The 23,906-nt window shown below is 42.5% G+C and overlaps 1 protein-coding gene across 3 annotated transcripts; it reads right to left on the reverse strand.

The window, feature by feature from the left end:
- Positions 1-2,231: 2,231 nt before the first annotated feature.
- thbs2a (thrombospondin 2a) lies at positions 2,232-23,228 on the reverse strand. 3 transcript variants are annotated; one of them, XM_083988315.1, is made up of 23 exons: positions 23,122-23,228; positions 18,054-18,125; positions 17,189-17,742; positions 16,595-16,679; positions 13,990-14,189; positions 12,532-12,669; positions 12,342-12,435; positions 11,734-11,904; positions 10,761-10,937; positions 10,253-10,426; positions 9,739-9,866; positions 9,479-9,631; positions 8,034-8,252; positions 7,838-7,945; positions 7,583-7,742; positions 7,375-7,493; positions 7,052-7,286; positions 5,603-5,830; positions 5,215-5,486; positions 5,033-5,130; positions 4,631-4,770; positions 3,889-3,919; positions 2,232-3,495 (listed from the first exon to the last, which is right to left on the reverse strand). In XM_083988315.1, the coding sequence occupies exons 2-23, from the start codon at positions 18,118-18,120 to the stop codon at positions 3,492-3,494; spliced, it is 3,555 nt and encodes a 1,184-aa protein (XP_083844441.1). In that variant the 5' UTR covers positions 18,121-18,125; positions 23,122-23,228; the 3' UTR covers positions 2,232-3,491. The 3 variants fall into 3 exon arrangements, with proteins under 3 accessions (XP_083844441.1, XP_083844440.1, XP_083844442.1); XM_083988314.1 differs by lacking the exon at positions 23,122-23,228 and adding an exon at positions 18,372-18,681; XM_083988316.1 differs by lacking the exons at positions 3,889-3,919; positions 23,122-23,228 and adding an exon at positions 18,372-18,681.
- Between the last annotated feature and the right edge of the window lie 678 nt (positions 23,229-23,906).

The following is a 23,906-nucleotide window of genomic DNA, read 5'->3' on the forward strand; positions in this document are numbered from 1 at the left end:
ACGAAGTGTATTTCCCAGAATGTTAAACTACCTTTCTTTAACAGGCAATATATTTGTAGCGAAGGAAATAAACATATTTTTTTTAATGCATATAAGAGATGGACGATTAACCCAACAAATGTTTTTTAAGAGGGAGATGATTTGCAGTGGAAACAGATGAAAGTTTCTGAGTTGCTGGTATATTTTTTATTTCCAAGTTCTAAGAAAAATAAGATTTTATTTTGTACCAGATGAATCTTTTGGCTGTTTTTCAGCAGAGAACTTTTGTCAATAAGCTCCCATCTTTCTATAAAAGCTGTCAATGCGATTCAGACATGATTGTGTGCAGATTTCCCTCTCCTCTCCTCCTCCTCCCACCAGACAGACAGTCAGATGCGTCTCTCTAGAAACTGCATTTTCATTCAGTTACTTGAGCAGACGTGCGCGGGGAGAAGAGAGGGGCGGAAGTCGAGGCAACGTGGAGAAAGTCGGTGGGTGAGATGTTGTCTGTTCCTGTCGACCATGCGTTGGACAGGCTGGTATTTCACACCCGTGTGGTCGAGGGGGAACATCACCCACAGAGCAGGTCTCCTTTTAAACTGGTGTTTGAATGAGAGGCTTCCCTCCCTCTCCAGCCTCAGCTCTGTGTGTCTCTCTGTGCTGCTAAAACTGACAATCTGGTGCCAAAGTCCACAGTTGTACCTCCAAATAAATACACGCCAACACCAAACTGTCTGATCTGTAACTCATCCAGTGAAGATGTTCTCATCCTTGGGGTCAATCCAAAACCGCTCACCTTCTGACACCTCTCCTTAAAACGCCTCTGGTGAAAGTGAACTTGTCTTAATGTTCTTTCGGTTAATTGCAGCGAGTTTACTTGAGGTTATTCATCCTTTTAAAATGCTTGCTGGTTGCTAAATACTCGCCTCAGCAGAAAATGCCGGTTTACTGTGTCACACATTGACATCCTCTGGCAGAGCTGTATGAACCAACCCTGGAACGTGCTCTGGGCTCGAACCCAGCCGCGGGTGCCAGACCCATATAGCCGATCTTTGGTGTGTGCCACGTGGACTATTCCAAGAGCCTCAACCCAAATATCTCTGCCACAGAGCTACGAGAGCAAGCAAGGTTTTGACTTCCCCATTTTCCCTAATAGCGCATTTTTTTCCTGGCCTCGCCATCATTTTGTTAACCCCTTCCCTCCCGGGTTTCTGCACTGTGAGACGCATTGGTCTGGTGCAAAACCACTGACAAAAACTTTTCATCTCAAAGAAGCCATAGGATTCTGCAGACTCAGTTGTGCATTATACTGTAAGACCTCTTTCTAATTATATTTTACCATGAAGTATATTTTAGGACCTGATCTTCTAAAGAGGGAGGATTTTACAGGAAAAGGATGTTTGCTTGTTTCTGTTCTAGAGGCCATCTCAAACATGGATCAGTCCAACATGGTGGCCTATTTTAGACAAACCTTCAAATGACAGGAAGTGGCCAATTTGAAAAGTAATACATTTTAAGCACACTCGGAACAAGCATTTTTGATTGCGTATTAATCCACCATTGAAAATAGTCCCTGTACAATTTATTTGTGTTTGAGTAACATTTACTAAAGAGTACACCCAGTTGTTTATAAGAATTAATAAGCCTTTATGTGGTAAGTACACAAAGCACTAAGAGGTTGTGCAATGCAACATTTGATTTGCAGGCTGTGCAATGCAAATAAAATTTTGTGGACTATAATAATAACAATGAATACCAGCCATATGCTTTCATTCTGTATGAGTAATAGGTTAAAATGCATTATATGACAGTAATTACATTGAGATACCTGTCAATCCTCAGGTACATAATCAACAGCATGGTGTACAAGTGATTTATTTAGGAAATAGAACAATCTTACACTAATGCTTGTAGAAAAATGTATATCTAACAACACAAGTATACAAAAAAACAAAAAACATTTACATTTTGTGCATTGCAAACTCTCAACAAAATGAACAAGATGGAAACCAGACAGCAACGTTGTACACGAACACGTCCTCGGCCCACACCACACAGTCACACATGGTTTCTAGAGACCTTCATCTGGATTCCTTTGTAGCCAACACTGGACAGTTTCACAACATCCATAAATTATACATAGGACTAGCGTATGGATGAAAAGTAATTTGTATAAATTGTTTTCACTGCATTTGATCTTCATGACTACATCACATATAATAACTGTTACACTTCAGACTCTCAGCTGTTGATGTGATATATCGTTTGGTGATTGGTACATAATGTTAGATTCACTGGGAATTAGGCACTTAAACTCTAAAATCTCTCAGACTGATGTTAATAACTTGATCTACTATTTTTTTTAATGGCTATATTACAAATAAAACAGATTTTAATACCATAAGTGAGACAAGGATGCTTGCCAATTTTAGTGATGGACCATTTATAAGACACAGAGTATGAGAACTGAGAAATATTCCATGTGTACCAAAGTGATATATCACTTTGAAGACAATGAGGCCCTGTCTGGACAGCTATGGAAAAAAACACAGTGGCTTTTTTTTTTTTTTTTTACTTACCACCAGAATTAATGTTCTCTGGCAGCTACTATCACATTTGTAAATACAGGCTGCGTTCACATATGTGATTATTGGAAAAAGACTCTTCTAGAGTCTTACACTAGAGTTTGTCCTAAAGATCTGAAAAACGAACAAGTTGAGATAAAAACTGGAAATGCTAGAGTATGTTATCTTGATGCTTGTGATGGTCAATTACGTGTTTTGTCAGTGTAAACAAATAAATAATTATTTACAAGAATAAAATGCAAACACACAAAAAACAAGCAGGGCATAAATAATTTACAAAAGGAATTATTATACAGACTTAGTATAAACATCTTTGGCACTTACTAAAATGGCTTAATAAAATCGCTCACTCATGTTCTCAATTAAAACAAAAACAATCAAAACACACCTTCAGGATGAAAAGAATGAAGAGAAATAGTAATGTACTTGAGACGGCTAAATGATTATGCTTTGGTTACAGTTTATGTTTGTCAGTTGTTCTGCAGGACAGAAGCCATGAGTGAACCTCCTCATCCCCAAAGACAGAACGAAACATATTAAAAATAGAAGAACTGAGTCACTTACACGTTGTAGGAACTAAGACACCGTTGGCACGCATACAGCATGTAAGTGGTTGTACAATGAATCCTTTAAAAATGTAGACATAGGTAAACAAGTAATAACTGGATATTCTGCAGAGCCTTTTCTTTTAAAAACTGTGTCCACTCCCATCAGTTTCTCTTTCCCAGCTTGGAGGGGAATGTATATAAGTCACCAGGAAAACTGAAATCGGCCATGGTTTCCTCTCCAGTGGATGGATCGAGGCAAAACATGGAAGAGTACGGAAAGTCTCATTTACGTCAGAATGGGTTTAGCGGTGACGTAATGTTTACTTTGAGAGATTCTTGTCTTTCGTCGTCTGATGTTTTTCTATCCGACTTGATTCAGTTATCTGCGGAAAGATTGAGAAAATAACTTCCATTACCGCCACATTTTAGAATCAAAGTAGTGAGATTCACGCAGTTGAAAAAAAAAAAAAGTGCCAGAGTACAACAACGTGTGCATTTTGTGCATCAGAAAGCGTGATGGCAGCAACGCGGCTGTGATGGTGAAAACAGAGCTGCAGGCTCATTTCCACTGTTTAGCACTCGACAGAAGATGTGAAGTCCTTGAGACCAACACACAAGGCTTTTCACAACGCATCTGTGGCAGTGTAACGTGGGCAAGCTGACAGGCACAAACAAACAACAGACACAACAAGCGTGACTCTTTCTCTTGCTTCAGCCAGCACACAGCACGCAAACCCACTCATCATCATTGTCATCATCATCATCATCATCATTACCTGACGAAAACTGTTGGAAACTCCGGTTTATCTGAGGTTTGAAAAAGATTATGAAGGTTTGAAGACTTTACTCACATTATCCAAACCTGGAGAAGGTTTTCTTCCCCATTTCTAATCGTATACAAAATGCGGACCCACACCACACGCATATGACCGCATCAAATTCACATACACAAACACACACCCATGCTTTCTGCAGTGTTGATATCAATACAATACAATTGATGATATCTGTAGAAATATAAGGCATCAGAAACTGATTTGACCCTTTTCTCAAACCCCATAAAAGTTCATAATGTCTCAGTTCATAATTTAAAATAATTAATTTATCAGATCAAATTATGATGAAGTAATTGAGCCGTGAGCAGCTCCACCACATGATCAAATATAGAAATTAAATTCTAAATACTTAACTGCTATTAACTATAAATATTTTCTTTGACATCTGAAAGTTGTAACAAAAACGTCCTTTGTTTCCTTTAAGTCTATTGAATAATTAAATCTGAAGTGAAATCAAGGAAGTAAAAAATAATCATACATTGATTATGACATACTGTATTTTAAACATAGTGACTGCTGCTGTTGCCTGCTTAAACTGTGATCAGAAAGAGGAAAAATGAATCCCATCTATTTCCATGTGCATGTTAAACTTTTCGGTACAAGTTATCCTGTAACCATAGCTAACACATGCACACATCAGTAGTGGTTCTAACTTTAAAGTAAGGGAAGTGTTTGTACTAACCTCTGCACTCATACTTGAGATCGGAGAAGAACACCAGCTCTTGCGAGAAGACAAACAAACCTAACCTTCCTCCCGCAAAGGTCTTGTCATAAATTGGTCCTGAGTCGGCCATGATCTGTTTACCCTCGTAGACCACAACCCTGCAAAAGACAGGACAAACACGCACTTCACAATGTGGTCAGATGTGATCAGTGTCCACAAATCTAAAGCAGAGAGCATACACAGAGATGTGCGTCTTTGGCGAAACCAACAATTCACCAAAATGTTCCTGCTATATCACATGTTTTGTTAAAGGCCACGTGACAGAAAAACTGCAGTAGAGAGATATGATGGGTTACCTTTAATTACTAAAATACAATCAGAGTTGTGAAAAGTGAAACAGAACTGGACTTTACTTCTTACCTTATAAAACCAGTCTTTGGTCTGTGGATGAGGTGCCACCTGTAGGCTGTGTAATCCTTCCAGCCAATGTTTTTGGGGTCATGCCACAGAGTACGTACCTACATAAAAAAGTTAATAACCACTTAATATTATCACAGCTACAGACTTTAAAACAGACCACTGGTATTCGGAGTGCAGCCCACCTGTCCGGGAGTGTTGCCCGTGTGCCACAAAGCATTCCTGAGGTTTTCTCCAGTGCCGGTGGTCGAGTTGACCACTTTGAGCGAAACGCCAGAGATGCCAAAGGCCTTGGAGGGTTTGTCCTCCCAGTAAGTCTGTGTGATCTGCTTCCACATCACTACATAAAAGCGCCCACTCGACTGGTAGCCGAACACAAAGCCCGCATAGTCGTCGTCTCTGTCCGTGTTCACGTACATCGTTCCACTGAAGTCCACGGCATTGAACTCATCGAAACCTGTGATGGTGTCAGAGAAGCTGTTATATGAGGCTCTTCAGGTCTTTTAAATAGCAGCAAATTAACACGAGGGAGAAAAAATCTGGAGAGGAAGCACGTGTTTGCTGGCTGCTCACCTACGGCGATGCCTGGATCAGAGTTGGCAGTCTGGACCAGCTCTTTGCCCTGGTGCCTGACCACCCAGTTGGGATCAATTTGAGTGGTTCCCTTTGGATCCAAGTGGACCATCTGGAACTTCCTGAAGTCTGTGGCACTGATGGCGTTGTTCTCCGGACACACGTCGAGAATATCTGGGATGCTGTCATTGTCAAAGTCGTCTTTGCAGGCGTCTCCTCTTCCATCGCCTGTTGAAAAAAACAAAAAACAAAAAACAAAAAACACATCAAATAAGTAGGCCTGACCTGATTTAAATTAGACATGCATGATATAAAGTACATTTTTCCACAGGTTGGAAAAATCTCTATGGCAGCTAATATGAGTGTCATAATACTCCCACTGCAGCAAGTGTGGAGGAGCTCGTCCAAGTTAATATTGAAAATGAATGGAAAAAATAGCAATTCCTCCCAGGAAACTGGCTTTAATACCTTTGCCAAGTCTACTAAGGCAAATCAACCGTCTTTTCATGCTGTGACAACTTCCACTGATACTTGTAACTATCTGAGGCCTGAAGTCTATTAGAGGCCGACTGCAGGCCAGGAGCTCACAGTGGAAAGGATGCCAGTGGCTAATGAAGGCCACTGTGCGGAGGTAGCTCGCTGCTTTCTGTCATCATCTTTGTTATTTTGCACGAGGGGCCAAAACGATTCTATCAAATAAACGCTATCTGACGAGCTGTGAAGAGCGCGAGGGCGTCGGTGTCCAAGGCTTTTCTCCTTCGTGGTCTGTTTCCAGTTACGGACAGCTGTACAAACTTAAGGTAACTCCGCTTAAATTTGGCACCGTGGATTCATCACGAGCGAAAGCATAAAGGAAAGAAAAACTTGGCTTGTGCCCTCCTGGGCGGTTCGCTGAAGTCATGCAGAATGACATCACCCGTGACAATCCAGTCGCTGACCCTTTCCACAGCAACTGTATTTCACACTTGCTGCAGTGAAGCCGGTCGCTAACAAAATGTGACAAAATTACTAAGTGCAAAGTGACAGCCGACAGAAAATACTGGGTTTTTACACAACCCACATGTCTTTCTATGGATTATCAATTCTTAGTCTGACAAATGCAGATTACATTTAACTTAATGTGAGTAAGAATATGTCATAATGTGAAATTAATGCCTATCATTAACTGGTAGCAATCAAATGGTAATTCATTAGTTAATGATGAGCTTTATGAACTCACAATCTCAAATTTTAAGCCAACACAAACAAAGAGTCTTTAAGTGCTCAGAAAATAGGGAAATCTGTGATACTTTTAAACGCACCAGTACAAAGTTCAAATGCTGTTGGTTTGAAGTTAGCTAGTAGCTACCCATGACTCCTTTTACATTTTACAACATCTGGATTCACAGTTGATTAAAAAACTGTCTCAGACGCTGTAAGCCTCAAAGCCTTGAAATGTTCCATCCTCACCATCAGAGTCCAGCTGGTCTGCGTTGGGTGTCAGTCTGCAGTTGTCCTTGTCGTCGGGTATACCATCATTGTCATCGTCATAGTCGCACGCGTCTCCTTTGCCATCCTTGTCGTGGTCGGCCTGGTTGGCGTTGGCCACGTAGGGACAGTTGTCCAGGTTGTTCTGGTGTCCGTCTTCATCGATGTCCTGGTTGTTGTCACACTGGTCTCCAACCAGGTCATTGTCTACATCGGTCTGTTGGATGAATACACACGTTTGAGTGTCAACACGTCCTGTGCACACTCCTTTACTGAAATGTGTCATTATGTGCGTCGCGTGGTACCTGGTCAGGATTGTGCAGCAATGGACAGTTGTCACACTGGTCACCAATTCCATCCATGTCGGTGTCCTTCTGGTCAGTGTTGTACACATAGGGGCAGTTGTCGCTCTCATTCATAATATCTAAAGGAAAAAAAAAACACATTTTCATTTAATAATCATCTTTAATAGATGGGCTGATATCTCATCTGTTTAAGATTTGACTATTTTACCATCTCCATCAATGTCCACTGCACAAGCATCTCCTTCTCCATTGTTATCGGTGTCTATTTGGGCTGGGTTGTGTTCATAGGGACAGTTGTCACATCTGTCACCAACTTCATCCTTGTCAAAGTCAAACTGGCGAGGATTGTAAAGGAGCGGGCAGTTGTCCTGTGGTGGAAAGCGAACAACTGTTAGGGAATTCTTTAGTTAAAATGAATTTGATAGCAGAAAATTATATCTCAATCTGATAAAGACTTTTGTACCCTCTCATCTAGGATTCCATCGTTGTCGTCGTCTTTGTCACAAGCATCGCCTTGACCGTCTTTGTCAAAGTCTTCTTGTCCAGAGTTGGGAAGGCTGGGGCAGTTGTCCTGAGAGGTGTTCAGATACAGTTGTTCAGATTGACTGCAGGATTCAAATACATCAAATAAGACAATGAAGCTGACTCAAGTAGCCTACCTTCTTGCAGTGATAAGTGGCGTTAGCACCACACACAAGGTTCTGATTGGGCCAGCCATCCAAGTCCGAGTCCTCTCCACAAATGAAGCCATCTCCGGCGTAACCGGTCCTACACTCACACTTGTACATCGGGTCACTGAAGTGGCTGATGTAGATACACTCGGCATACTTGTGACAGTTGTGGGTCTTGTCCTTGCACGGGTTCTCTGGTTCACACACCTAAAGAAAAAAAGGCGCAAGTAGAACTGGGTTATAAGACTCATTGACCAACATCAGCAACATCAAGGACACTTGGATGCAATCTGATGGACGTCCATGCCCATGTCGTTGGTCTTTTTGCATGGTGTCCATTTTGTTCTGCTGTCAGGAATCCTGATTTTAACACTATTTTCTTGTGGCCTTCTTTTTGAAGAGTCATACTGACTCCATACTAAGTATTAAGGGAGAAAAACCAAAATGTGGGGTAAATCGGGTACATAGATCCCACTGTGACCCGCTGTTACCCCTCTATTGCAGCACAAGGTACTCACAGCTGCCACTCATTACCAGTAGATGAAGAACGACTCCAGTTCGGATGCCACTCCATGAGCTCATAGTGCAGAGAGTGACAGCGAAAACAGGCCTTTGATCAAAACGAAATGAAATGGAGCTCCTTAATGCCAGCGATGAGACAATTCCCCTTTTCCCAAATCAATTAGTGAAATTGGGGCATCGAATCAAAGAAAAGCAGCTGGAGAGGGCTGAAGAGCGACAAAACACTTGACGAGGGATGTTATGCAAGTGGCATGGCAAGTTTTTTTAGGTTTTCCAGGAAATGTGTGGATTGAGTGACCACAAGGGAGCAAAAAACAGAGTCTCCCACTCAAGCAGTTAATGTCACATATATGACGTGTCAGATTACTTGTGATAGGGTGATAAAATATAGGAAAAGAGTGGGAAGTTTAAGTACAAAGTTGTTTTAAAGGTCTAGTGGGTAGAGGCATAATTGAGAAAAAAAAAGTTTCAACATCATTTCACTTGAGTAAAATCACAGGTCCATTTAGAATTAGCAGTTAAAAAACAGCCTGAAGAACTGTTTGACCTCTGATTTTAGATTGAAAGTAACAAAGATGCCCAGTCGTCCCTCATCTCCTTCTGCTTATTGATATTGGGTCACGGTGAGCAGCGTGCAGGTGGCCCAGGGCCTTCCCTGCAGCTCAGTGCACTCTCACTTACAAGAATGAGGCGTATAAATCACCAGAGCTGCTGCTTCCATCTTTCATAAATTTGGATCTGTCATAGAAAAATCCACACAACAGCTTTTAGAAAAATCTGCCTGCAGCTTAAGGCGCATGTTGGATCTTTCACTTTACCACATTTGATTCTCGCTTCTTCAAACGTAACTCGTGTTTAAATGGCATCAAATCAAACAGCCTGTCACGGAGTGAGTGGAAGCTCAGACTCACCTGTTTGTTCTTCTTGGCGGCCTCCACACCCATACCGAAGGGCTGGGTGCCCTTGTAGCGCTTGGGGCACGGCAGACAGTGGAAACCTGGATCGGTGTTGACGCAGCGTTGCGTTCCACTCACTTTGTAGCAAACATCAGACACCATATCGCACTGAAGGAGGGAAAGAGAAGCTTCAGTAAAATGCAAACAAATAATTACACGAGTGAACTCTCAAATAAAGTATTGTTTATGCACACGAGAAAAACAGGAACCTTTACCTCATTAATGTCTTCACAGTGGGTACCATTTCCGCGGAAACCAGCAGGGCATGGGCCGCACTCCCAGGATCCATCTGGAGCGCTGTTACAGTCCACTCCCCCAAAGCACGGGTTGGACAGACAGCCATCTGCAAGAGATTTAGACGACAAGAATGGATACAAACAAAGGAAATCGATTCAAACGTTATTTGACAAATCTGTATTGTGTACCTCCAAATGATTCAACTTTAATTTGCTGCGGTTTTTATCTCAACTTGATGCTTCAAGATTAAACCCTGACAGCTTGAAAATACACAACAGCTACAGTATGACATATAAAATCCAGACTTTTTAAAGGCTTGGTTCACTGGGAAGCCCACACCAGTCAGTAGGATGCATCCCCTTGGGACCGTGAATATAGTACGTGATTTCGCAAAACTCCACCATGTGTCGAGATATTACTAAAGGTTTGCACTGGGATGTCTCCAGAGCTGCACCTCTATAATGGATAAAACTATAAGTGACTGGTGCTCACCAATAGGACATTCATCTTTGTTACAGCTGTCACTGTCGTTGGCCTCCCCCATACACTTCTTGCCGCCGTACTGAGGTTGCGGGCTGTTGCACTCACGAGCCCGACTTTTGATCCCCCCTCCGCATGTTGCCGAACAGGTTGCCCATGGAGACCAAGGACCCCAACCGCCATCAACTAAAAAAAAAACAAAAAAACAAAACACAGAGGCAGATGTTCAAAAGTCAATCGATGACGTCAAGCCTTTCATTCCACAGACCTCTGCGTCGGCATGCAAAAGTGTGTCAACACTGAAAAGTGACCAGAGTCAGAAGCCTGGAACTTAATACTACGAGAGAAACATGCTGAGTTGATTTGGGTCAACATTTCCTGACAGACAGACAGGAGGCCAAAACACATGGGGAGAGTTGCCTCGAGGGAGCCGTGAGGCACGAGGAAGTCTGCTTGTTTGACACGGACGTAATGGAGATGCTGCTGCTGAATGTTCCCTTCACAGGCTTCAAATACTCACTGGGACACGGCTTGGCAGTGCAGCCCTGAGTCTCTCTCCCGCTCCCTTCGCAGTCTTTGCCCCCCAGCTGGGGCACGGGGGCATTGCAGTGTCGGATCCGGGTGATCTGTCCCTCCCCACAGGTCACGGAGCAGGATGACCACGGAGACCACAAACTCCACCCTCCGTCCTGGCGCACTGGGTATCAAACGTCATAACATATCAGGCAGAGATCACCAAAACACATGTCATGTATTATCCGCAACAATAGCTGCAAATACAAAAAAAAAAAAGAAAAAGAAAAATGACCACCAGATTTTCAACAAATAAACATGATGTGATGATGGAGACGATGGCTCACTTTCAAAGATTTCCTGAGATGCTTGCGCCAGTATTTATGTCACTGAGGGTAAACTTTCCTATGGTGGTTAAATCGATGCAGTCATCCAGACAGATACAGCTCGATGTTAGCGACAAACAATAACAAATACTAATCCCACAATTTATCAAACATTTCTGCATCCAGAACAAATCTAGTGAAATCTCCTGCCCCCCCTCATGTCATATTTGGTACATTTAAAGATCAAAATATATAATAATATATATATTTTTTTGCAGAGCAGGGCCTTGGTGAGTCATTGCACTGTGAAAAACCCTCTTAGACAGTGATGTATTTGGAATTAACTTTGACTGGGCACACCCTGAAACCTGAGCGAGCGATCCAGCTCTTCACTCAGTTTCACTCAGACTGCTGCATTTTCAACAGATTTATGGAGGCGTGAACTCGTTCTTTTGCACTTCGGAGAATCTCATCTTTTTTACTTTAGCTCAGTTTTTCCACAGTTCCATTCATCACGCACCTGTCTCCAATACGTCATATATGTTTTGAATTACCGTGCGATTGTGGTAGTGAAAGATATACACTTAGATCATGATTATATATCACCAAGCTACTTAAATGAAAACTGAGAGACAGAATAAAAAGTATCCTCACCACGGCTGTCGCATTTGCTCAGACTGCACTTGCGGGTCTGGATGGAAGGTCCGGTGCAGGGGTTGCTGGTTGCGTCACATGACCGACCCCTCTGTTGAGTTCCCGTCCCACAGGTGACTGTGCACTCTGTCCACTCTGACCAGGGGGACCAGCCATCCTCACTCTCTATAGCTGAAGGATTTAAAAACATAATCTACAATTTATTTTTGTTTTGTTTTTTTGCATCAGGAAGACTCCCATATCTACAGTACGCATTGTAAAAACAGAATAATAAAAGCCCTGGAAAAAATCATCATGTCTGCACTATTTTTATTCTTCATGTCAGTCAGTTTATCACATGACCTCATCTGTAAAACCCGCAATAGTCACTCTGACTGTCTTATACTTTTGACCAGTAAGTATGTGGTTCACTCACAAAGACAAACTGGCTGCAACAATCCCACAGTATTAAAGTTTAATATGCGTGGAATATTGTTTTTATGGCATATTGCACCATTAATTTAAAATAGCATGTGAGCATAAAACTACATGTGTGTTTATAATTGTATTTACTATATGCTAGGTGCATTGGCTTACAGGGGAGCGGGGGGGAGGTTCAGACTACTTACGTATACACACAGGGCAGCACTCGCCGTCCACAAATGAGGGGCTGGCACAGGCCACTGGGGGGCAGGTGATTTGGTGACACACGATCTTGGACTCCTGCCATCAATGAATATTATAAATACTTTAGGATCATTGCTAGCCACATTGAATCTGTCTCTCTCTCTATATATATATATTATAACTTGGCACTACCTGGCAAGTACATTTGGTGCAGCTGTCTACCACCCAGTCTTCCTTATCCTCAAACAGGCGGCCGTCCTGCCAGCACATGTTTTTCTCTTTAGAGTTCATCTTTCCGATGACCTCCTTCATGATGGTGTTCTCCTCCGTCTGAACATACAACAACAGACAGTGAGAAAAGAGCTCAGTCAAAAACGATTAGGACACGCTCATCATACAGTACAGGTACGCTGCACTCCATTAAACATGTGAAGGTGCACACCTGCTGACAGGCTGATTTTTTCATTAGAGCCCATGTGAGGTTACTATAGGAACAGCATATCCTGCTCCTGCTTTAAATATTAGTAAAATTACTTCTGTTCAGTCACGTTATACACAAGTTAAACATTAAAACTTTACATTAAACAAGCGTAACTGAGACACAACCGCTCCTGTACATATCACAGTGATTGAGGGTTAACAGTAACATCCTTTCAATGAATCTATCCTATCATCATACATCCATCCATCTCCAGCTCAGTGATTCTTGGTCTCATAGAGAAAGGGAGCCTCAGAACAAAAGTGAAATGAACTCAGTCAGGTTCATCTACACATAAAAAAAGTTTCTCTACTGGATTACCAAGCACACTTGTAAAATGTTATTTTTAAAATGAGCCTCTCAGCAGCACTAAAGTTTTCTCATCTTTCTAGGAAAAGTGTCGCACACATTATAACCTCCAACCCAATTGGAGATCGGGGGATTTCTGGCTGGATTCCTCGACACTTGGGAACTGTCAGTCACTTGTGCCAAAGGTTTGTGTGTGTGTGTGTGTGTGTGTGTTCGTCCTCCTTTTGGAAAAGGGAGGCAGCAGTGTGCAGCACTAGAATCTAAGACACCACTCGGTCTGGAAGAGCCTCAGGGACCCTTCTCATCCTAGCCGTGTTTTTTTTTTTTTTTTTTTTTTCCCAAGGTTCATGCCCAGTCTCTCTTATTGCTGGGAGGCTCCCAGAGGAAACACATGGGCTGTTTAAACACAACCAGACATTAGACTGGACCCTATTGCTGCCAGGGGAACACTTCCTATATCCACATGTAACATGTCATAAAATCTGTCTGACTCACGCTGCCACAGATAGCAGGAGTCAAGCGGGTTCAGCCATCACAGGCGACTCTATAAACAGTCCTGCGGATACTTAATGTTTGCTTTCAAACCAATGTAGGTTACCTAGTAACCTAATTCAAACCTCTTACCCCCCGACTGCCACACATTTATTTTTCTAAAATGTCAATTTTCTCTAAAATGTTCATTTTCTTCCCTCGCACAAAGACAGACTTGTGGTGAGTTGACATCCATCACTAAAACTGGCCTGTAAAGTACGGTGGAGCCGGCAGTAGCTTGTGTAAAACAAACACACGTCAGGATTATGTTGATTTACACTATGTAAGCGAGCATCAGTATGGTTACCTCATACGTCATGTCTACTACTCACCACTTTCTGCAAGCCGTCAATAAGGTTGCTGACGACGACACGGAGGCCCTTGAGCTCTTGGAACATGGTGCTAAGTTCCTCGCAGGAGCGTTCGCACATCTCTGCGCCCATGTCGTCTGTCTTCTGGCCGATGATGTTCGTAGTGATGGACGGACTCACATCCACAATTTCTGTGCTCTCACTCACAATATTGGCATCATCTGGAACGGAGGAAGGGGGGGGGGGGGGGACATCGCGGTGAATAAGTAAACACAGACTGGAGATGGAAAACATATTGGAGAGATGCGATGACTGAAACTCAAGGACTCTAAAGGAACAAATCAATTTCCTGTTTTTCTCTAGTCAGCCAAGAGATCACAACAATTGCTGTGATTACGATGTTTATTGTGTTCTCTAAAAACAGATGTTCGCTCAGTGGTGTTTGAGTTTGAAAAATGGATCGGTGACGGTATGAAACTTTCCACCAAAGACGGCGGCAGGGTCGGGACGAACGGGAAGGGGATGGCACCGTGAAGAGATCTGGGTGTTCCTCGTGTGATGAGAAAACCACACCGTTGTCATAAATCCCTGTGACCTTTCAGATAAGTGTACACTTTCAATTGAACTCAACAGAGTGGACTTGACCACACAGGGGGATTTTACAAGGAGCCCGTGAAGCTCATGCTCTTGCCCTTGCAGCTGACCAGTATAGCAAAAAGCACCAGAGATGACCTTGTCTATAGTCAAAACAGTGGAATCATTAATCACACAAAAAGTGGGTGAAAGTCCCTCGAGTCGCAGAATTTATCAATCATCGCTACCACTGAGGGAACTCGTCCATCAGTGCATAATGGGAAAGGGAATGTCATCTGCTGTAATGAGGCTAAATGTCGAGTCTTCTTTGCTCAATCTGCAAAGTTAAAGCAACAAGGTCAGCCCGGAGTAATGTGTCTGCCAGTTGTGATCTTTGCACAACAGACAAGGCAAAAACATAAATCACAGAGCCGGACGAGGCATCTTTAGTCAAGCATTAAAGATCGCATTAAAACATATGAAATTATGAGCATCTCTTTACATTGCGCCGCCAATGACTCCGTCAGGTGGTATCTCACATAACTTGAACCTATTGTCGTGAACTTTATGACCGCGTGATACTGAAAACAAACACGAGACGCGTATCACAGCTCCGTGGAATGCCTGTCGCTCGGCCAAATCACACAACATATCTGCCACCGCTTTGGATCTCGCTATGTAAATTGGTGAAGATTAATAGCAGAGCAGGGACTCTAAATCAAGAAGCCATCCAAATTGCCCAATGATGTCCCACCATAGCCAGCGCTATGTTTTCTTTACTTTTTTGTCTGCTGGACTCATTCAAATCTCAGGAGGGCGTCACGCTGTGTGTGCGTGTGAACGCGTGCTAGCTCGTCTGTGAAAGCATTTACACATTCTTTTCTCTCTGATGGACGCTCTCTTTTTTGTTTTTTCATAAGAGATAGAGGAAAAAAGAGAGAGAGAGAGAGAAAAAAAAAGCCTGGGTAGGTTTGATTCTGCTCATTAATGTCCAACATGACAGCTTTTATAAGTGTGTGGGTTGTGTGGCTTTATGAGTGACTCTTGGCATTAAAACTGCAACTAGTGCAGAACCTTGACTGGTACCAGCCAGCGTGCAGGAAACCTCCAGGTCCTGGTGACATTTGTTAAACAAATAAACTCGTTCAGCTGGAATTCAACACGACTTGTGGCAGCAGCAGAAGAAAAGCAACAACTGCTCTGTCAGGCGCAAACCCACGCACTGCATATGGATTTGCTTTGTCACAGTGATGCAAAAAAGGACCGTTTCCAGATCTGGTGACCTTATAGCTTGGATGATTGCATACATACTTACTCAGATATCAGTATTTTTTCTTTTCTTTTTTGTCTACTTGCAGCCACTCTTCGCGTGAGCCCTACTTTGAATCACGAGGTACTATTCCTCACGAGATCAAAGATTCAGCTGAGAAAAGCAACCCAATCAGCCAATTCATGACTTCACTGTGTGTGTGCGTGTGTTTGTGTGTGTGTGTGTGTGTGTGTGTGTGTGTGTGCAGCTGGAAGTGGAAGCTCCCCGCTCTGCAGCACAGCATTCACTTTCTCTTTTCTATTTTCTTTCCCAGGGCATTATCCTGAGCCCACTGCCAAAGGAAATAAATGTAAGCATCTGTATCTCCTTTTGTTCACCACGCACACAGCTCGACTTGAAGCCACTGCATCCATACTGCTGTTTCTGTAAATATGAAGTAATGGTGGGGGATCTTGCCACATATCAAAAATCTGCAAGCCTTTCTGACCCACTTAAAAAAGAAAGAGCTGAGTTCATACGAAGGGAAGTCAACTGAGAATGCTAAACTGTTTGGTCTGGAAAGTTGCTGGCACTTAACAAAACAGATACCATGCTTTGGAGGATCGCATGTGAATGAGTTTCCCAATCACATCTGCAAGGTATCGAGCTTGAAACGCTTTGCAAATATAATTATTTTGACTCAGCTTTTGGATTATGAAAATCACACGAAAGAAAAAAACGGTTTCCACCGCTCAAGCAGAGCAGGAACTTTAAGGGCAAAATGCTGCTTTGAACACCTCTTACCTAGCTTAGTGACCTCACAGTCTCTGCTTATGAGGACGTCTTCCACTGGGGTGTCAAAGATGAAACGCACATTCTGCAGGAGGCCCTGTGTGGTAAGAAAAGACACGTCTGCAGTTACAGCCTCCGTTATGTATTTTGGCATATTTCAGAAGCATATAAGCACACAAAATATGTCTATTTTCAACAGCCACTTACTCCTCCTCAAGGATGCAAAGGGACTCGGCCTTGGAAACACATTGACACTTGTGCATAGAAGTTCACTCCTGAACTTGTCACACACACATTCACACTCATGTTTACACACAAGGAGCAATTTAGAGTCTAAATTTGGAGTCCTTTACCCGCAGCAGGACCAGGGCAACATCGAGCCACTCTTTGAAGAGGGAGTATGTTAAGTCTCTGCTTCTGGAAACTGTTGTTTAAAATGAGCTTCTATTATAAGCTTAGTGTGGACCACAGTTTTATGTCTTGCGACTTCTGAGAGGTGAGAAAATATTGTAAAAGCTGGTGTGGAGAGGCGTTTAAAGCTCCTAGATCCTGGGAAATCCTCAGCCTAGGTAACCAAAAAAAAAAAAGCCGTAGTGCTGGCCTTACCCTGAAGTGGTTCTCCCGGATGGATCCCTTGGCCACATACATGCGGTTTCCCTCAGCCTGCAAGTGCTCGTAGAAAGGCTCGTCCAGGATGAAGCTGTCTATCAGGTTGCAGCCCACGAAAAGGTTTGCGTTTTCCCCGTGAATGTGAAGAGTGATATTCTTCCACTGTGAGTCAGACAGGTCCACATCCTCGAAGGAAACCACGTTCTGGGAGCCGTCCACTGAGTAGAAAATGTCTAGAGTGTTGGCCCGGCCGTTGGACACAATCTCAAACTGCCGCCGGCCATCAGGGCCCTCCAAACCAATCAGGGTCCCCCGAGAGGCGCGGTCCTGGCGTATGTTGGCCACAAACACAAAGCCCTCATTGTTTTGGATCTGTCGTAGGATTTGATTCAGTATGGGGGGGCTCACTGAGGGAATGTGGTCGAAGCGAATGAAGCGGTAAGCAGGGAGGTCTGAGTTTTGGCCCCGGAACTGTTTGGCCCCCAGGGTTTTGCGTGTGATGTGGCTGATTTCAAACAAGTCAAATGACGTTTCATCCTCTTGCTCACCATCTATAAGTTAGACAAGAGAAAATGCAAATGGGCATATATTAGAGATATATATTTCAGGGGGAGGGTAGAGGGGGGAGCTCAAAAACTTTTTTTTAAATCATTCTTTTAAGACAAAGAAACTGATCAAATTTTGCATCAAATGGAAAAAGGTTTGGGAGTTTAGTCTTCAATTTCATCTTGCAACTCAGGTTAGTAGAGTAAATGTCTGAATTAAAAATAACTGTAGGAATAACTATTAATATCACCAATTAATAATTGTCATGAGTTTGCATTAGTACAAGCATTTACACATTCACAAGTTTCCCACTTACCTTGAGGTAACGCGTGGAGGAACGTAACTGATAAGAGCAGCAAGAAGAGACTTCTCCTGAGTATCATATCTCCTTCAAAACAAAACACAAACACAGCTCACTCTCCTTTTCCCCCGACAATGTGGAGTTTGCACTTGAGCTTCTTCGAGAGGAAAAAAATGATTCGAGATAATGACAGAGTACAGAAGTTACCGTCTACAGCATCACACACACACATGCACACTCTGTTTTTTTAAAGTCTCTGTTTAGGAATGTCAGATTAAAAGTTGAATTAGTCTCGATAAATAAACGACTGTTGTGCTCTCCCATGCAACTTACCGGACGAATGCAGTTCTTAATGGTTAAATCAGTCAAATATCCGACAAGAAGGGATTTTAAAAAAAGGGGAAAAAAAGTTCAAATCGGTGGGGGAAAGAGCGCGTAGTTTGATGATCTGAGTCGGTGAATAAATGGATGATAAGTGGTATCTCCTATAAAACCTGGTGCGTAAAAAGCGTAAAGTCCACTCCGGTTCACTACATCCACAGTCTGGAGGAGTTGAGGCACAACAGTGACTGAGGAACTCACCTCCCGCCTCTTATATAGAGGCTCGCACAGAGCCTGTCAATCAAAGTCGTTTGGGTATGAACCGTCTGTGATCGGTTGTTAAGACACAGAGTTACATAATTATCTTCCGATGGCGTAATTTTCTTATCCGTGCGCGCACACACAGAGGCGGGTGGTAGGATGAGTGGGTGGATGGAGGTGGTGGTGGGATTCTTGACCCCTCCTCCCCTGCTGTCTGTCTCTCCCTCACCATGGTGCCCACCATCCCCTCCCCATCAAACCCACCTTCCCACTGTGTCTGGAGCCTATTCACTCTCACTGGGGGAGAGAGAGAGTGTTTTTCTCTGGAAGGGCTAAATTAATGCTGATAAATAAACCAAAAACAATTTAAATAGCTGGAGCAGCAGTAGGTGCACGTCATAAATGTGTTTGCTATGCAATTAATAACAGCAGAATTGTAATTAGTTATGAAAGTTGTGGGCTATAAAACCGATTTCCCGTCCTTTCTGGCAAAGTAGCTGTGCTTTTCCCCCAATTTTCTTTCTTTTCAAGGGAAAAAAAACTCTCATGTTAAGATCCTGAAGGTGTAAGCAACAGCACTTTAACCCAAATAGTGTTATAACTAAAACTATCTGTATATTTAAGTGAACATTCCAGGTATGACTGCAATGTGAGACTAAAACAAAGCACATGAAAATGACCTCTAATACAATAGATACTTTGGATGCTTCCGCTTTACTGGCAAGCAGTGTCTTGCGTCTGGAGATCGTCAGGTGTTTGCCAAGGCTTCCCTGCCGCTTGGTGTCAGGGGGAGAGAAGCTGATACAAGGTTTGATTCTTGGAGCCCTGTAGAGGGACCATCGAGCTGGATGTGGGTAGGCCGTTGTGTACCAATAGGATACGTCTCAGGGATGGTTTGCGTCAATTGGAAATGTGCATTCCATTTGGAGGAAAAGAAGAGGGTGCAGAACAGACAGTTTCATACCAAATGAGGCGATTTCCTTTCAACAACACAGATTTACTAACCTGACAGAAATTAGAAACAGTAGTAGGCAGTTACTCAGACATAGGGGAGGATAACGATGCTCGCTGATGATAAAAGCATTCTGCAGTGACCAGAGAGCAACAGATTAAAACTGTCAGGGGGGGGGGCGGGGGGGGGGGGGGGGGGGGAGCTGAAACAGTCCACAGACTTACTCTCAAGACATGTGGTGGTGAAACTGTCACTTGTAATTTCTCAGCATGGATTACATTCAGTAAGCCAGCCATCCTGAGAAAAAATCATTAATCATCAAAGTCACACTATCAGCTATGGAAGAAAAAAAGTTTGCAGTAGCTGTTCATGATGCAGTTAGACCCAAAGGTATTTTCTAGTTGGATATATACATAGATCCTAAATAAGATTTATGTAGATGTTACTTTTTAAAAACCATAACCACAGCTGTAAGAATGTGGTTATAGTCACTATGCAGGTGTCTTCAATGTCTGATGATAAACAATAGCCTAGTGCTGAGTCACACTTTGGCACAGGATTGGAAAATAACACAGATATAAATCCTCTGAGGAGAGGAAGTGACAGTGTTATGGAGATTTATCCATGCAAAGTCGTGTAATATTTAGAAAATGAGATGAGAAGAATAAAAGATAGCCTACCGACAAATTCACGTCAGACTTGTTTACACCAAACTGAGCCACGAAGAAGTCAGGAACACTCTGCTCTGGTACCTTACTCTGAACACACAATTTTGCAAAGTTCAGGCTCCTGTCATTTTTTTAAGATATAGTTAAAAACTTTCTGGGTCACTTGGACCTCACCACGTTCCTGCGTAATACCCAGTATGCAGCAGAGATCCACACATAAACGTGCACTCCTCTATTACGGCTACAAACACCAGAGAGGTGGAGGAGCCATGAAATGAAGGTGATGGATGTCAGTTAGGTTGATAAACAATTATAGTTTCCAGCTCTCTTCTCCAAGCCGTGACTTCACCGTGGAAGTTTATATGTTTTTAACAAAAAAATTGGTTCAGTGTGACTCAGGAGCACAAATCCAAAAAGGAAATCTGGCACCTGAAATGTTTAAAGAACTGAGAAGTGGAGAGAGTGACACATATAATGCAAATCTCATATCCTTTAAAATACAATAGTTTTGGGAATGATGAAAATAAATATGTTAGGTAGAAATGGTCTGTTTCGTAAAGATTTACTTCAAATAGTCTCTTTAAGTCGATCATGCCAACAGTTGAGTAATTCCAATGAAACAAATTTGGCCAGAATGGCTGGCATTGTAAAATATCCTTGTATAATCTCCCAGATGGAGTGACGGCTGCGTTTGCATGACAATTGCTCTCTGATGTACAGAATGTATGTAAACAATGACATCAAAAAAACAAATGTAGCGTTAGCTCAGGCTAATGTTGTGATATGGGATGTACAGAACTGACTGTTATCAGCTGTGGCATCCTCACTAAGGTCAATGGTCATGTATGTATTGATGTTTATCCAATCCTAATTCCACACTCAAATCTAACTATATCACACTTTGACAAATGGTTAAAACATGGCTGAAATTAAAGCCAATTAGCATTGTAAATGTAAAGATGTAAAGCTAGTTTTTAGCCCCGATACAGTCACAGTTTTGAGGGTGGCAGGCAGACTACACCTCGAGTGCCCCCATGAGCTTAGCAATTTTGGTTTAAAGTGTCTCCAGAACTACTGGATGTTAGCATTTATGTAGCAACAAGCACTGAGCACAGGGCTGAGGGCTTGTAAAGAGAGATCAGAGGTGCAGACATCTCATCATAGTAATTTTCACTGTCAAAATAGTTTAATGTTTTCTTTGCCAGACACAGGTCAGCGAAGTCTCACCGTCACTGACTTCATTTGTTTTTGTCTGTCCCCTCAGTTTTAAACACTTCTGTTCGCCGCAAACTTATTTTCTGTCTGCAAACTGTCGACAAAATGTATCTTCCTTCCACGCTTGTTCATGTGACCCGATGAGACAGTTTCTAGTTGCATAGCTGATGTATGGAGCCACATCACAGCAACCACCAACTAAAACCCACTGGGCTGCAGAAAGCTATAGAAAACGCAGACAGTCACTGAACACATTTTTTTTTTTTGCTTTTTGTGCATGAGTCTTTGACCGTTTCACACATTTCTTTACAAACACACCACATGTGTTGCATTTCCTATCTCATTACTTATTCTGATGTTCTTGTGTAGTTTTGGTTTCTTGTGTATAAACCGACACTATGATAATATTCATATCCATGCTCTCTGAAGTCCTGCCTAACTATCCTCTAACAGGACATACAGTGTTTCCTCATACTGAGATGGATTGTTACAGTTAGTAATTTACAACAACATCTGAGTCACTCAACGGGGATCTTTTTACGGAAAAGTAGCTCAATGGATTGTTCTCATAGGTTTTGTGAGGCAATTGAGAAGTCAACAGGGGACCGCGAAAACTGTGGAAAACATTCAAGCTGATCTGTACACACTATTTATCACTAAATCGCAACACGGCAGGACTTCCAGTTTGACTCTCTGGGTTTTGGAGGAAATGCTAACTGTGTGTGCTGACACAATGATGCTGCCCATTAGTCATTGCACACTTTCAACAAACTCTTGTTACCAGAAGTTGAATGTTATCGTCATCAAGAACTTTTCAGTGATCCGAACACCAGCATCTGCACTGTACTGCACAAGAACTATGTCCAAGGTATCATGTTTGACACATATTGTCCAGAGCCTAATGTGTTACCACCACAAAGACCAAGCATGAAAATGTGCTTGTTTCCATGATACTGTGTTTGCTTTCAGAGCATCTAATTCCAGTTTTCATATTAAAATGGCTCGCATATTTTGGCTTAGCCCAGGCATTGCATCAAAGTGAGATAACCAATGTTTGACTTGTTCTCCTCTCAAAGGTTTATATGTGACCTGCGTGAGTGGGATTTGTTGATACACGATTTGTAAATTCAACACAACTGAATATTTCCTGGGTGATATTATGCTTAGGATTATAAAAGGCTAGGGGCAGCATTTTCTATTTTATTATCACAAAAGGCACAAAATCAGACGACGTGGCTCAAAAGACCGACCTGCCAGATCTTTGTTAGTGCGTAGCCAATATTCTGAGCGGAAGGATGAACAGGGGGAATCTTGTTTACTTCCTTTGTTGCCCACAGGACTGTTGAAGGATGGCAGGCTGTGAAAACCCCATTAATTGCCTCCTGGTTGCTCAAGTTTAGCGAGGGTCAAACACTGCCAGCTTTATGCAACATTGCTTGTCAAAGTGACGCAATCAGGCTTTGGTCAATCCACTGGGCCGGGACTTATTGCCAGATGTGTATTTGAACTGTTGGATATGAACAGAAGCAAAATGTGGCTAAACTGCAGGTCTGAGATAGAAAGTCGAGGCTAAGCTCTGAACTACAAATTAGTGTGTGAGTTATTGTATAAAATGAAAAAAAAATAATAGCAGTTTTTCCCTGCATTTACTTTGACTCATACTTACCTACATTTATGTTAATGGGTGGGGGATTACACAAGAACAATTTTGCTTCCACTCGCTTTTCTCACAATTCCATTTTCATTTCTGAGATGCAATCATTTGGTAATGACTTCCAGATTCCCATTTTCCTCCTCGTGCTGATGAGATGAGCAGAGTCATGGCAAGTGAGATATACTGTGAAAATGTATAAGTGCTGAAGAAATGGGAGAATCCTGGGTTCATCATACAGACAAGTGGTTGTATGATGAAGAGAGTGAGAACAGTGTGAATAACAACACACCACCTAAAAAGACTGATGCGTATAGACAGTTAAAGAAAGCACCATGGACTGTGTTGTCTGAGAACGAGAACAAGTGAGAGTGAGATCTCATCAGTGTAACCAAGAAGAGGAGGAGGAGAAGGAGGAGGAGGAGGAGGAGGAGGAGGAAGAGGAGGAGCTCTGGCCTTGGGTCCCTGGGCACAGAAGGTGCTGCAGCATAGCTGAAGCTCCACTGACTACAGAAACTCATCCTGCGTTACTGGAGGATCTTGGAGGCGAGCTAAACAAAGCTTTATGTTCAAGATATTATGTTTAACATCACATCTACTGTATATAACAATGACCTAAGAGTCATTAACGTGTGTATTCAGGCCCTACACTTTTTTCTCAGTGGTCTTTGAGATACTGTATTACTACACCTCTCGGAGTCCACCTGTGGTCACTTCAACTGACTGGACAGGATTTGTAAAGACACATCTGTGTCTATGTAAGATCTCACTGTGTAAGACATGAGATCAGATCAGGGGAG

The sequence above is a fragment of the Trachurus trachurus genome, assembly GCF_905171665.1.
Source record: "Trachurus trachurus genome assembly, chromosome: 15".
Lineage (NCBI taxonomy): Eukaryota > Metazoa > Chordata > Actinopteri > Carangiformes > Carangidae > Trachurus > Trachurus trachurus.